This window comes from Helicoverpa zea, chromosome 5 (genome assembly GCF_022581195.2).
Source record: "Helicoverpa zea isolate HzStark_Cry1AcR chromosome 5, ilHelZeax1.1, whole genome shotgun sequence".
NCBI lineage: Eukaryota > Metazoa > Arthropoda > Insecta > Lepidoptera > Noctuidae > Helicoverpa > Helicoverpa zea.
The window spans coordinates 4,458,548-4,475,067 of NC_061456.1; the positions used below are offsets into that span (position 1 = coordinate 4,458,548).

Consider the following 16,520-nt stretch of genomic DNA (forward strand, 5'->3'; position numbering starts at 1 on the left):
TACACGAATTCATGTGGCTCAGCCGCATGCCTGCGCCTGCGCTGCCTTCATCCATCAAGCTCGGCGCGCATCACCTTCAGCGTGGCAATCGACCGGAAACATACCCTGCCTGCCTCTAACTTGGACACACCACGTAATTAAACAGCTTTTATACCTAATGCTAAGACACGCAGCAAAGAAATTAACTTCAAAGTGAAGGATCACTTTAATTGTGTTTTCTCCTTGCAACTTTGTATGAGGCAACATCATAGCACTTTTTGCCCGCTAACTCGACATGAAGAATTGATAACATTAATATGGCATTTAGATATCAGCTTTGAGAACTTAGCGCTAACATACTTTTATGAGCACGCGCACATTAAACTTCAAGCTGATAATAACTTAATCGCGAATAAAAAGAGACATTAAACTTGAAACAACATTATTTTTATAGCAACACACATTTCACAAAAAACAACAATTACTTTTAATTTCGAGCAGCAGATATCATATTCATGGCAGGAAATTTTTGCTGCCTCAGAAAAACACTTCCTAACATGTCCCCATACACGATTATTATTCATTATCATGCGAACAACATGGAAAATAGCGTCATGTCCCTTGTTGTCTCGTGGGACTGCGTATTTCCATCCTTGTCGCGGGCCGGTCGCCAGATTTTAATATCAAATATCAATATTTGGATGCAATCAATCAAAGTTAATCACGCGAAAGATATAAAAGCAAAATGAATACATTAAGTTCTTTGGTGAACGGCGTCGGGTGCATTCGAGCGAGCTCTACCGGCATTATTTTTTGTATGGGGCCTAATAATGACCGATTAGGAAAAAAATACGCTGGGAATTCTGTTGGCCATTGTATTAAATACATTGTCATGACGTAAGCACATTTAAATATTAATTAGCTTAGATTAGAATGGTAAGCCAGAGGTAATCAAATGTATCCAATGGTTCTCAAACTGAGCCATCTCCTTTATATGTAAATGAGTTGGGTTGCTAAGTACAAATTAAAATAATGTTTATTGGTTGGTTAGGCGTCTTGCGGGTGTCTTAGACTCGTGATTTAAATGCATAGTAGGAAAATTATACTTCAAACTGACTATATATACTGACTATACCGATCTATAGTTATATTCTATAGGTGCTGTAAAAGAAACAACCGTAGAAAATATAATAATCCTGAGGTGTAATTTATAAGCAAGAAAACCGCACAATAATTTCCTATTTCCATTCCGTAACACATTATAAAGCAAACTTCGCCAAGTGCACTATTTGTTTTCGTAACTGCACAGCTTAAAATAAAGCGGGCATTAAGGAACTAAAGTTCTAGACAAAGAACAAATGTGTGGTAATTTAAAAACTTAAGTAATTAGGTCAACTGGTCCCGTGGTGGATCGATGGAGTGGAAACACGCCAAAGTTTTAACAACGGCAGCCGTCAATAAAACGGTGTTTTCTAGTTGTTTGCTGGCTACTGCCAATCGATATTTGTAAGTGTTTGTATTTTATATTGTTGTTCGTTGTTCTGTTTTGTACTTTGAGTTGTGTTGTGTTGTTGGAATGTGTAGATATCTGATTAAATTAAGTATAAATTGTATGATTGTGTTTTAGTGTACGTATTACTCGATAATACACTCATGTACATGAATTTTTTTAGATGGACCAACAACTTTACTTTTGATAACATTTACTACAATTGCAAAAAAACACATTTCAAACATACGGCCCCTTATCTAAGTATAGGAAAAATGTCTTAGATGGCATTACTTAGCATACCCAGGTATCTCACGTGACTAGCACACTAAACCCATTCATGATAAACAGAATCATAAATAACCAGGTTTTTGTTACAAACTTCTTTCATACTAAGATCAGCTTAATTGTTTCTGCTAGTAAAAGCATTCTTTCTTGTCTTAAAACTACTAAGTATTACTTATTATGCGCGATAGAGAAAAAATACACTACTTCCATGTATGGCTGCCAATAGACTAAAGTTATACGTAGATTTTTTGTAACCATACTTTTCTTGTCCGTACTGATCAAAGCTTCGTGAAAAACCGCTGCTTAGCGTAAAGTAAAAACTGTTTGCAAATGGTCTTTAACCATTTGCGGGAAATTTTAATTTCTAGAATGTAAAGCAAATACGGTACTTTTGGTTTCGCTTTTAACGAGTTTTTTTCTCATAAATCTAGTATTGGTCTTCACAATAATGAATTGAATCTACGAGTGTTATTGTATAACTGTATACCTAAATAATTTATTTTTAAAAATGGTTTGAGGGAAAATACCTAATTATTTTTTACTGTATTGCCATCATAATATAATTTTATGCAACTGGCAATTAAGCACTGATTGCCTCAGAAAAAGTAAACAGTCCCGATTGTGCCACGCGCGTTCTTAATTCAAACGTAACTCAAAATGGCTGCCGTTAAATGTATTGTGACGGCTAATAATATAAGTGGCCAACATAACGGTCACTTTGACTTAATTAATGCCGAAGTGCTTCTGCGCAGGGTACAACTACTTTCGATTTTTATTTAGTTATTATTTATTATCTTTAAATCTTAACTCGGAATATTTTTGGTCGAATTCACCGAAGCGTTTCAAGCATTGTAGCAACACTAGTACTATATTATTTAATGAATGTAGGTACAGTTCTGTTGATAACTTATACCCACTAGATATTATTTAATGTGACTATTTGCATTCATTAAGCTTATTTATGGTGAATACCTAGGTATAAAACGCAGTATTTTAGAAAGCTGAAATCCTATGATTTCTAAGAATTTTTTTTGTTATTTAGTACCTATCTATATTTTGTTAATTATGTTTAACATATGTATTTAATTCTAGAGAAATCCGTAAATGGCGGTATTCTAAGCAATACAAGTCTAAATTATGTCCATTTTACAGCAGCTGTATTTCCTAAGTGATGGCTGTGCCATTATATGCCGATCGTTGTCGACTGTCCGACGTGTGTCGATTGTGTGCTAGCCCTGAGATGTTAGAGCTAAGTACTATCACCAACAAAAGATTTACTGGCAATTATGTGTGTTTGGAGTAGATATTCCTAAGGTTTGAACCATTTCTCTCTCCATTTCTTTCACTTAATTTTAGTCTAGACTTTTGCCTGTCCTAGAATAGACGTAGGAATTTAAATGATAATCTTCAAACTAAAACTATGTCGTACAAAGTAAAGAAACACACAGTTGTGACACAAAAATAGTTCCAGGACATACCTACACAGTTCAACGATCAAGGCTAATGGCATAATAGGTAAACAAACCTTTTATGTTAAAAAGAATGCTAAAAAGTGCTAATTTAGACGCCTGTGTGGTTCCCTCTACGCCGTTGTTTTTCTAGCAAATATTTAATTCATGCGGTTTAACTATGCATGTCGCCAGCCATGGGTCTGCTTGCAAAGTACAGGGAGAAAATAATTAACCGTTGATGGCAACATTATTTTGTGGCATGATTACGGGTAACGCAGCAGTGTGCGTCTGGGAGGAGATGTCGCGGCGTGCGCGGGCGCAGGCCCCACCCCCGCGCCGCTAATTGCGCCAATCTGCGGGGCGAGCCGCACGCACACACGCGCGTCGCACGCACACGCCGGCCACGCGGTGACAAACGCTGCATTCGCCAAATGTATGTACGTTACTAGTGTATGTAAATGAAAATGTATGGAGGAGCACGAGGAAACAACAGCAGTCATTATACGAGACCGCTCCACAGCTCACACAAAGGTTTACCCATCATTTTAGTAGGAATTGTTCATGTATATTTTTTTTATGTCGGAGACATTCAATTATATTTAATTGTACCATGTTTCGCACAATTACTTGTTATGATAAGGGCTGAATGCATCTATAGATACGTATGTAGGTAGTATTTAACTCTCTGAAAATGACGCATCTGCTAAGTTGAGCAGGCAAGTGGAATTCACAAAAAGAATGTTTAATCAACTGAAAGGTGGGAGTAGGTGGTGGACGAGGCAGCCGGTCAGACGACAGACTGGCGGGCGGCGCTGACACACTCGTTACTACATTCATTTATTTAACCAACAGAACGCGGTAATTGAAAAAATCTCATTTTCTCCCGTCTAGTGATGTAAACTTGTGTTAAAGGAATAATAAAAAAACAAATGAACGTCTGGCAGTCGGTCCTGCCATGCCGGCCGGCTACTTGTTTGCTCATGTTGTGCTATGTATACCTACCTACATTTAACCACATTACTCAGCCAAGCGAGACTGTAAGTGTTAGGACCTTACTACATGGGATTTTTATAGGTTTCATTTGCATGAACATTCAAGTCCACAGACTTTATGTAAAAAACAAACGGGGATAGAAACAAACATAAGACATTGATGTCCATCTTTTTTTGTGGAGCATCAATTTGTTGCCTATAACAGGTAAGTTCAGTAGTAATTTCATTCCACTTATCTACACGTAGGATTGCGTAAGTGCACACAAGCCAATAATTTAAAACAACGTATCATAACAATTATCACTTTTTACAATCAAGTAGCTCATTGGAATTTTAACTTTACATGTTGATTATAAGGTTGTATTTCAGTTAACTTTGTTGAGATTACGAGTGGTCCGATGTTTGTCATTGCTCAATAGGTGTGAAATTGGCGATGAGTCGATACAGAGCAGCGGATTGAATAATGTGCGTGTTTCATTTGTTTTCTTGTCTTACTTCTTGTTACCCTATGCTCAGTTAGAACATTGTTCGACAAAATTATTCGTATGAAGATTTTATGTTGTATCCTAAAGATTATTAAAATGTTTTTGAATTTTAAAAGAATTATTTCAGCAGGCTACTTCAAAAACTTTACATAAAACTTTAATTATGCAAAATAAAGATTGTAGAAATAAGTAGCATTTAACATACAATGCATAATAATACTTTATGATTTCATTTAATACCATCAAGAAAATGTAAACGTAGGTCAGCTCGCGAATAAAGAATGCTTAAATGCGTCGGGAACCATTCAAAGTAAAAACCCTGAGAACCGAACATTTTTATTTTCCTTTATCGTCAGTCCACAAATCAAATGAAATATAAACCGACCTCCATTAAGTAGGTATCGCGCAATAGGTGTAACATTTCAGAAGTTAAACCGAATAAAAACAACAATAAAAGTGAAACTCTCTCAGTGGAATAAATAATTTCCACTATGTCATCAATCGCTTCACTAAACCATAAATTGGGTGTGCGCGTCAAACGCGCGCCGTATCGCGTTACAGGCACACCCGTCACCATGGCAACCGAGCTGTCATTAAAAAAACGTTTCATTAGCTCACCACCACGTCCCAACGAATTTCTCCCAAATTAACACAAATTGTTTTCGTTGACTCCAGATAACTTCTTGTTCATAGACACTTAATAGTCATAAGCACATTTATGTAGACGCGAGACACATTCGTGCAGTTTAATTCGTAAATAAAATAACTATAATATTGCGAGATATGCTGGTGACGCGGAGACGCAGCATAAAGTCGGCAATAAAGTTAGTGACCAAAGTGAAAACGATCCGAGTTGTCATCGTAGTAAGTTTATGTCCGTCTCAAAACCGTTAAATACACTTTTTATATCTCCATGGAACAAGACCCGCGATGAAGCACCGATGCTACAAAGAGAAGCGTTTCAAACCGCCTATTTATGCGCAAGTAAAAAATGTAAGCATTCGAGTAACCCGTGATATTTTAATATGAGAGATAACAAAAGTGAGCAGCGACATTCGGTAAATATTTTTTAATTTACTTATCTGTCGGCGGGTATCAATGTTTCACATAATTTTATATGTAAGTAACCTAATCGAAAGGCCGCCGTGTGTCGACGGACGAATTTACCAGATTCAGATATAATCAGAGCGACAAGAAGCCGCATCGGAGCTCGACACTAACACGATAACAGAGTGGGTTTACAAACAGGACCCAGGCCGGGAGGATGGCGGGCGGTCGCTCGAACGCGTCCAGCGCCCCTACACATAAACTAACACACATAACTGCTGTGAACGCGACGAAATCAATTCCCAGTTCCGATTCCGAGAAGTGACACAGTTTCTTAAGTGTCGCGTCACTACCGACGAACCGCTAAATAAATTCTAATCGTCCCATACTGTTCACATGCCAATCTAGTCCCTAACACCACGATATAGACGAACTTTTGAATGCACTCGAGAAGTTACAACATAACGAACAGCCACCTGTCCCCACGAAAATCTTTATAGCCTCCATAAAATTTAAACCTCAAAAGAAAAACAAAAAGTATGGATTCAGTTTTTTTTTCTTTACGAGCGGGACCCATTTTAGATCGTATTTACCTAAGCTGTCACCTTACAGAATGGCGATTTTGACTGGTCGGGTCCGTTGAATTAATTGTGGAGTTTTGGAGAGATATCGTCTGATGTGCGATAACGTCGGATGGACGAGCTGCCTACCGTCCGTGGGAGCAATTTGCTTAATTCTGACAGTTTCGGTCGCGGAATTAGAGGTTCGCTTAACGTGCTTAATTGTTACGACGTCCAGTTCTGAGAGCCAATGTTCGTAAATTGTATGTAATGTGAGTGATTTAGAGATTGGGCGGTGTTATCAATTAAAAGGTTACTGAGAAGTTGCGACCGACAGTAGCAATGCAACTACTCTAAACACGCATCATGTGATGTGTCTGGCTATGACATTACGAACACGTGTATTGTATGTAGTGTTGACAAGTGTAACAGATCAATAGACAAACTCACCATGCGAGCCGACAGCGGCGGAGTAGGGGGCGTGCATCTGTTGGTGGTAGTAGCGCGCGCGGCTGTGGTGGCCGCCTTCCAGCGGGGAATGGAAGAAGCCGTCGCCATTGGCGTCGGCGTTGACGTCGCCGGCGGCCGGGCTGCCGTTGACGCGGCCCTCGTACCACCGCTGCTGCAGCGCGCTCGCCCCCGACCCCGCGCCCTCTCCACTCATGTCCATGGCCGCTCCGACCTCACACACCATGCATCGCTTTTATACACACGCACTATAAGTCCACTCCCCTATCAACATTTCCTAAAGTCAGCCGGTGTATGATGAACCCAAACTAAAGTACAGTCGGGCTCAGCGTGGGCATCGTTTGTAGGCCTCAACTTGATGAGTCGGTTGACGGCCAGCTCATATTGCACGTATCTGGGGAAGATAAAAAGAATGATTACAAACACTGCAGTTACCAACGTCACTGATAAATAACGCATAAAGAAAAGCAATTACCCATTTACAATTAATTCATTAAATTCCAATAATTTCAGGTAAAACCCAAATACATATTACAACGCACGAATACTCCTATCATAAGGTCATTTTGTCCGACATCAAAGCAATACGTACGATAAATCCAAGCCGGTGTTTTGTCAAAAAATAGACAATCAATTAAGATAGTAGTGGTAAGTTATCAAATACGTCTGCGATATCGATACGCTCCCAATTTGATTAAGTGATAAGGTGCGAACAACACTCGAACCGCCGCGATAAGCGATAACCGCGTATTAAGCGTTGTTAGCCAACCGAGCCGTGATTTTTATTGCTACTAAAAACCTGCCAAAGATATACTTTATCTGGTTTGTTTAATACACCTGAAAAAAAAAACAGTTTCGAATCTTTCATTACAAAACGTATTAACCCACAGTTCCGTGACCAAGTATTCGTCTCACCATAAAGTTTATAGAAAGTTAGGTACTTATTAGGTCCCGAAGTGACTTCATAAGCAGATCTATCCTTTCATGTCGTGTTTGACATTTCACTAGCTCATAAAATGTCGCAATTTTTGGCATTTAATTCTAGAGTGTGCAAATATGATACTTGATAAACCACACCCATAGAGTAATTTAATACACAAATCTATGAATAGAGCATTTGTAGACATGCTCAATAATAAAAGCTATCATATTACAATTGAGGAACTTAATCATAAAACAGCTACTTATATAAACAACTGAATTAATAATTTAAAATGGAATCCGAACTTTAAATAGATTTTTAAAGTGTATAAATAATTCAAAAAGAAGCAAATGCACAATTTATTTTTGAAAATTATATAATTGGGAACGCAATGACAGACGGAATGAATGATACACAATGAAAAAACGTATAATATTATATAAGTATTTTTACCTACGTTATAAAAAGCTCATGATTTCTGCAAAGGCATGAAAGCTCTATGAAAATTCATATATAAATTATTACTGAGCATATTAACCTGTGCTATTATTATTCGGGTGCTTAGGAGTATAAAAATAGACTCCGGTGGCGATTAGGCTGCCAAAAAACTATGTACTATATATGTTGTAGACAGTCTCAGAAATATACATATTTGTGTTTAATGTTCCTAAGATCCGAAAACAAAACTATGCAGACAGAATATTAAAAAAAAAACTAACAGTTTTGTAGCAAAATGACTCTAGTAGCTACAAGCTACTTTATTTATTCATAAATAAATATGTAAAGTACATACATTAGTTCGTAGTAAGTACATGAGTCATTTATAATCATGCTTTTATTATTGATGTACGTTATTAATTGTTCTATATTTAAAACACATTAACATGAAAATATGTTCTATTTTTATGCTATTTATATTTATAATGATAGAAAAATATAGAGAACTTGTAGGTCAATTACCTACCCAGGTACCAGTTACCAAGCCCAAATAACTAGATATGATTTTCTGCCTTTCCAAAAACTAAGTTAGGGTCAGCTTACAGTCTAAATAAACGCCATAATTAAATATTTTTAAGATATTCAGAATGCCGTGTGCGCTGAGTAAGTACCAGTGTGAATTAGTTTTAATATAACAACTAAAATAATAACTCCACAAAATCTGAATCTGAAAAACTTATATCTAAGTTATACAAGTACAAAATTTTCTTTTCTCTAATTACTCAAGGATGCACAAACTATCAGGACTTTACAAAATAATTTTCAAGCTATTCATTATCGTTGTGATAAGATATGTCGAATATGCTAATCGCGATAACATCGATTTATATTATCATCGACAATGTAGAATTATTTCTTTAAAAGCAATTTTCAACACTAGGCTTCTCTTATCGTTAGTTATTAATTGATAATATTATTTTACAAGTTTACCTAATTTCCTGCCCCTTGAGATTTTTTGAAAGCTTACACATACTTTTGCCTACGTAATGCTATATACATATTAAGAAACTAAACGCACATACTACACATAATTTACAAAAATTTCGAAGTTTGTTATCGATGATATGTATGTACCAAATCAATTCTGAGTCTATTAGGCATATGTGTACCCATATAATTGTACATAACCCAGTCACAGTATGTGGGAGCTTATATCCCAAGATAATTGCATCCTCTTTAAAAACAATTTTCAATCATTTTAATTTAACAAATAAGTTACCTATAAAACAAATTCCAGACAAAAGCTAAAACCAATTTACAAAAATTCATATCACCAGACACAATGTACCAAATGTACCAGCAATAAGAAAAACCATTTGTCAGATAAGGACAAATGTCATAAAATACAGAAAAAAAAGATAAATAATGGAACCACTCATGTTTTGCTATCACATGCAAAAACATTGTATTGTATGTGCATTTTCTATTTATAATGTCTTAACATAGCTGGCATAGAACATTTTTCAAGTCCATATAAGAAAATCATCAGAAATACAAAGCTTAGTAGTAAAAAAGTGTATTCTGCTTGAATACCAAAAATATTTTGCATTCTAAACATTTTTCATGCGAAACAAATGAAGAAAACGGAATTGGATCTATTCTGCAGAAGATATGAGATTTGAACTGTTTTATGTTAAACAAAAATAACTTTTTTTTCCTTTAATCTTAAAAAATGTAAGTAAATGATTAATTAATTTAATGGAAACTTCACTTGATCTATTAGTTTAAGGAAACAAATGATAGCCAAATTACTGCTACTAAACTATTTTAAAAAAGTGTGTGTTTAAACTAATGAACGGCACAAATAATAGAAATCAAGGTGGTTTATTTATAAACGTCAATTATAATGGAAATAAAAACAGTTTAAAAACAGCAAGTTTCATACGAAATTGAAAATAGACTAGACTATATTCCTAATTTAATAAAGTTGCGGTTCCAATAGATATATTGTGAAAAAAACTCTTGATAGAAACAATTTGTGAAAGCGAGTATGTTTTAGTATATGTAATGGTTAAAAATTCTAAGCATTTTATTTGGTTATAAACCAATGAATTTGTAGATTGTTCTTAAAGTAATAAAACATAGATTTCTCCGTTTCAAAGTATTCAAATTGGCTAACTTTTATGCCTCAAATGGATATAGACACACATTTTATATTAGAGCATATACGACGATACAAGAAGAACAAGGTTTTTAAGTTTAAAACATCTTCAGTTTTACGACACTGTGACAAATCATGTTAACATCCCAAAATTCAATGTTAACGTCGCCCAAAATGTTAAAAGAGTTTTCAAAAAAACAATAATAAAGAAAAAAAAACATTTCAAATAAATGTAGTCTCTCACCGCTGATAAGATGAAAATCTTCAGGAGCTTTGATAATTTCCAAATGTTAGTGTAACAAAAAGATATAGTACAGGTAACTATGTATCACAACCGACGACACTGCTATCTGACGATCGACTGAAAAATGGATTTGCCGATAAAAAAAAGAAATCTCACGTTTTTATCGCAAATTATGTCGATTTTGTGTGATTTCCTCGTAATATCAGACGATAAGCCAACTTATCGGGCGGCACCATTGCTCTGTAATCACTATTTTTCACTAATTCAACGATTTTAAACTTTATCAATTATATACCAATTGATTTAATGCACGCCAATTGTGGTTTTGATAAATTGTAAATTGAAACTGACTGTTCAAGTCATGTTGGTTTATGGGTAAGTAATTATTCTCTGAAAACTTAACATAGTCTCTAGCCTTCAAACTATAATAAACGTTCCTAAAACTAAGCAAATCAATAAATTTCAAACACCATGGCCCAATCCTCGGCCAGGTCAGAGGAAATCATAAATTCAAATGTATAAATTCACACCCAATCTTGTTGAATTCATAAAGTTATCATAATATTTGATTATCATAATTTGGTAGATGGCCATATTTTCACAAATAACTCTAAATCGTCAGAAGAGCTCACGCTGTGAAATTGCCTGTTATACATTTTAAGTGACGATTATCAATAACATGTAACAAATAAATTATATATTTGGGCTTCTAAAAAGTGATATTTTATTTAAGCGTCCTTTTATGATGGAACCTGCAATTTCGTATTTATGTTAACGTATGATAATGATGTAGTTGAATCCATAAATAGTATGGATATTAATTAAATAAGTCGAATGGGGAGTACGTTGTGGTTTTATTTGCTCGGGCCCTGCATAAACTGGTCTTACAATTGATCCGGCAAACGCAAGTGATCGATGCGCGAGCGCAGTTACTTATCTATACCGTACGTAGGCCTATCGCGGCTGGGATCGAGTCGATCGCGAGCGGTAGCACATTCGAGTTATAAATCATCGCTGATTGCCTATAACTCGGTACCAATGATAAACATTGTGATTTTACACCCGTCCAACGGTTTAAATTATAACTTCATGAATATTATTAGGGTCCAGTGCAGTTTTGTTGAAATTACTTTTCATGTTATTTGGATAGTTAGTATTATTTTATACACAGATGCAGTTTATTTTGAATTGGTGATCTTTACCAAAAGCTCAGTGTTATGGAAACCAAATCATTTTAAGACCAAAATTAATGGAGTGGTACCCCTAAAACTCTCTAACGCCTTTAGCTCTCTTCTTCCATTTTCTAACCTTCATAAATAGATAATTTACCTACCTGCATAAGTTTACAAATAAAATTACCAAAAATTAACTACATTGTTAATTTCTCACATTGAAAATGTCCAAAACCCTAAGCGCGGATCCCCGAACAAAGCTGCAACTGGCACTTGACCGTTTTGCAGTGAGTTCCCCAATTTGCATCAAACAGTGTTGCAGCTACACTTTGTATGCATTCGATACATAGTGATTTTCAATTGACACCTTCTATTTGAAATGGCCATACAATGACGAGTGGTTCCGTACTTGAAAATAATCTTTATAACATAGGTAATTTTGTCCCTGCTCTTGAGGCCTCTATTACTGAGTTTCAGTCAAAGTTTTAAGATAGTACAAAAATAAGATTATATTATTCAAACGTATAGATATAATCTGGACTGTAAGTAGCCAAATATAGTACAAAAATAAACAAAATAATCATCACACACCACAAAAACTCGCCAAATTATAAAATCAAACACCGATCCCAATCAGTTCAAAGATAAACAAATTAATATAATAGTCATCGTCTTAGCTTACACACGTTTACACTCTTCTATCGCTCTTATTAAGATTAGGCTGGGGTCCAATTAATATAATTGATTCTCCATGGACCTCCCGGCCGAACGAGGCCTAAATCTTATAAAAAAAAAAGAACCAGTATTATCTTATCCCTCTATCGGCTCGCTTCGATACTAAATCGATCAAGTTTTACTATAAATAAAAATATTTGGTGTTAACCTTTTTGGTAATAGTTATTTTATTATTGTTATTATGTTGGTAGATTTTGGTCTTCCCACGTGGGTTTGGTTGCTTTAGGGCTCCGATAGATAAGTGGGTTAAAATTTATAACTTTTTATCACTTTTTAGATGTTGATACTTAATTCATTGTGAGAGATTATATCATTTCTTACTTAGTCAGTTTTTTTTTTTTTTTCAGAACAGCCAACAAGAATCATTCCTTTGCAATGTACCTATTTTTGAATTTAAATTATTGTAGAGACACCTAAGTATGTAAGTAGGCAAAACTTAAAAATATTACAGCCTTTAACATTAACGGCGCCATGACAAAACTAAGTATGTAGTCTTAATCGCAAATTTGAACGGACCTAGACTGAAATTGGTAATATCAAACCCTTAAGATAAACTTAAGACATGGTAAATATACCTATATATACTAAATACTATAGGTATAAGAGAAGTTGTATCTCCTAAACTGAACACAAACAAAAAGGAATAACGTTAAGCTCACATAAAGGCTACTGGTTCTATGCAAAGTAAATTGTCGTTTTGCCCTCAAATTGCAGGTGCCGTACCTATAATTTGTAGGCAATACAACAGTCAATATACCTTTAATTTGTGGCTAAAACCACAACTTATCGACCTACAATTTGTGGGTAAAACGAAGCGAGACAACATTATAGTCGATTACCTGCGATGATCACAGATTGATCGATGCCTTTTAAAATAACAACGAATAATTTATCGATTCCACCCAAATTCATTGAAAACTTATAATCCGATATTGATAGGTGTTCATTCAACCGTTTCGATTTATTAACCAAACAATTTGTAGACGATTGTGTTAATTGAATGATTAACTAATAGCTGTATCGATTAATATAATCGATCGTTGAATGCTATGTTTGCATATTTACACCTCGTTGACATCGATAAATATTTACTTTTTATGGTTAATGTACATGTGTATGTAAATAAATTATGTAAAATTTCAACACAAACTAAATTATGATGTTTGAAGATGTTAACTAATAAAAATCATAATAATCTTGCCATAAAACCGTTATGTTTTATAAATGTTTATTTCTAACTCTATCGATTTCACTTCCAAATGAAAGTGTAGGTATGCTTATAATAAAATTAGCTAGTTTTCCTCCACTTTGTCATACCTGACCAACTATTTTTTCGATAGAAAAAATCTTTCAACTTTCAATACAGGATGATTTTTAAAACGTAAATTAAGTTTAACAACTAAAATAAATACCTCCTCAATTTAAGATAAAAATATTTTTATAGAAATACTATATTGCTTTATATTAAGAATTCATTTAATACAGCATTGCAAAAAATGTTTCAACCAGTTGAAATAGTGAACATTCGGCATACTAATACTACCTACTTGTAACATTTTTCTTGGCCGAGAGACATCTGGAATCTTTACCACATTTATGTCATGTATATTTAAATGCAAACATATATCAACATCTATTTACAATTCAAAATCAAAAAATAAAACCTTGTTAACGTGTAAAACAATCTGAGAATATCAATAAAATCTATTCAGTTGGATTTATTCAGAGATAATGATCTACAGGCTCACCTGTAGATATATCTAGTCTCTTATGCAATCTAGGCTTTAATTCAGTGTTTAATTTTCCCTCCAAAAATAACTTACACAATATTATTTAGCCTCATTCTTTACCTAGAAATTACTCATCAGTTTGCTTACAGTTTCGAAATACCAAATAAACAATCTTTAAGATAAGTCCCACAATTACGTTAGTAAATTATTAGATTAAAAATATTTTATAAATTATAGCACCAACATACAGGATATTACACTACGTAGAACCACGAACGGATACGTTTACTTCATACACACACACACATGCACATATCCGCTTATCGGCAGCTAATCGATTTGCGTTTGCGCATCTCGGGGCGCATTCAAATTTCGAACGCGAACTGTCATGGCGGCTTGATTGGCCGAAAACAGCCGAACAGCGTATGAAAACGACGTAGTGCCATTGACATTGATTGGCTGTTGAGAAACTTTAAACAAAGGGTACATAGCTTCTATTCAGACATAAATAAATTCAAATTATAATGCACTCACACATTCAAATTCTTTTCCTCTTACTTGTGTGTGTAACTTGTGTATAACACAGGTAATAATCACATAGACGTTCCTAGTATAGAACATTAATGTACGGATCGTATTTCAAAAGAGTTTTAAATAGATTGTTGCCCAATATAAACCAATAGTTGAAAATGAAAATCACTCATTAAAATTCATGAGTAGGTAGATGATACCTACAATATGGCGTATACATAGAGAAATATAGGAAGTATGGTAGTTACAGCTAAAGGCTCTATTTGTGAGTAACTGAATAAATAACATTAGTGTTATCTTGTGTTTCAGATAAGAAACTCTTTAGTAGTTTTCTTTTTCAGCAACATTTTGCTTGAGATAAAAATAAGTGTTTATTTTTCAATTAAGATAATTTAATGGCAAATTAAAATTAAATACAAAAAAAAAAATGTAGATCAATTTGTCAGATTTTCTAAGAACAAAAAAGTATTTGAACCCGTTTATGTCTTTTCCTAGAAGAAAATCAATTTTGGTAGAAAAAGTCAGTTCTCAATAATGTTTGCTCATATTTATTATAGACACATTATTATAATTCTACGTAATAAATCCAATTCTAATCATTGTAACTTATTATAATTGTTTTTTAAATAGAACTGATAAGATTGATTTTCATAAAAAATACGTATGATAAATCTAATGGCTATTAACTTATATAAATATTTTTCATGTTAAGTAATGCTTATCATTTTATTATTATTTTTTGATCAACGGTTGGTTGCTGAATAAAATTTTCTTTAATTTTCGCGACGTTGTCCGTCGGTAACAGAATATGTTGACATTTGTGATGCAAAACTCAGCCTTTTCAAAATATATTTATAAGTTTATCTGTACATCAAAATTATCTTTGATCTATGCTTAATGGAAACGAGATATATTCTAACATATTCAGATATTTGTTTTTGCAAACATTCTTGCATTGTTTTGCATCACAAACACTCAATTAAGGCAATGTTTGCTTAAAGATGGCAACTTCAAATTAGACTATCATTTGCATGTATTGTTAGAAGATAAAAACATAAAAGTAATTAATCAATATAATCACCAAATAAAGCTTATCTTTTTTGCATACAGAGGAAAATTTGCCATCACATGTTTGCAACGCAAATAAAATAATAACAAAGATTAAATACCTCAAATGTCCTTATCAGATGCTTATCACAATGTAGTTCACTATCACTATGTATCACTGTAAATACTGTGCAGATGCATAAACACACTGAAATCATGAGCTCCATTCCGTTTGCATGTTCATTTTCATAGGGAAATTGGAAAATTCTCTATATCACAGGTCACAACTTGTCCTATTATCTACGATGAGAAGGTAATGTATGTACTAGATGGTAGAAGAGCGCGTTTATATTGTGTTAGAATTACAAAAACAGTCCATGTTAAGAGCGCAAGCGCAAGTGCGGCGGTGAGTCGTGCGGCACGTGATGCGGCGTCGATGGGACGCAACCCGACACTAAACCAGTCGTCAGACTTTTTGTTGTGACCGCGCGCAGTCGGCCGCCCTCGGCTGCGCTCGCCGCCGCCGACTGCCGTTCGGCTGTCGCGCGTCGCTGATTGGCTCGCGCGACTTTCAGGCGGTGGGTTCGGGCGGGGCCTCGGCCGCGATGGGAGTGTTCTCTTTTAACATTTTCTTTTTCTCTTTTTGGGCGGGTAGTGCGGTGGTGTGCGTTAGTCGAGGCGCGCGCGCCGCGGGTGATGGATGGTCCGCGGTCGCTCGCAATGTTTCTGTTATGCCGGATGATGGCGGCCCGACGGCTTCTAACAAGATTAATTGCCTGAA

The 16,520-nt window shown here is 34.9% G+C and overlaps 1 protein-coding gene across 4 annotated transcripts in view; it reads right to left on the bottom strand.

Annotated features, from left to right (window-relative positions):
* Nucleotides 1–16,209, bottom strand: part of LOC124630297 (GATA-binding factor C-like) — a 93,791-nt gene extending 77,582 nt beyond the window's left edge. For all 4 annotated transcript variants that reach the window (XM_047164127.1, XM_047164126.1, XM_047164125.1 and 1 more), the window contains exons 1-2: nucleotides 15,862–16,209; nucleotides 6,742–7,153 (exon numbers count right to left, since the gene is read on the bottom strand). In XM_047164127.1, the coding sequence (XP_047020083.1) occupies nucleotides 6,742–6,985 (244 nt within the window). In that variant the 5' untranslated portion in view covers nucleotides 6,986–7,153; nucleotides 15,862–16,209. The remainder of the gene's footprint in view (nucleotides 1–6,741; nucleotides 7,154–15,861) is intronic.
* Between the last annotated feature and the right edge of the window lie 311 nt (nucleotides 16,210–16,520).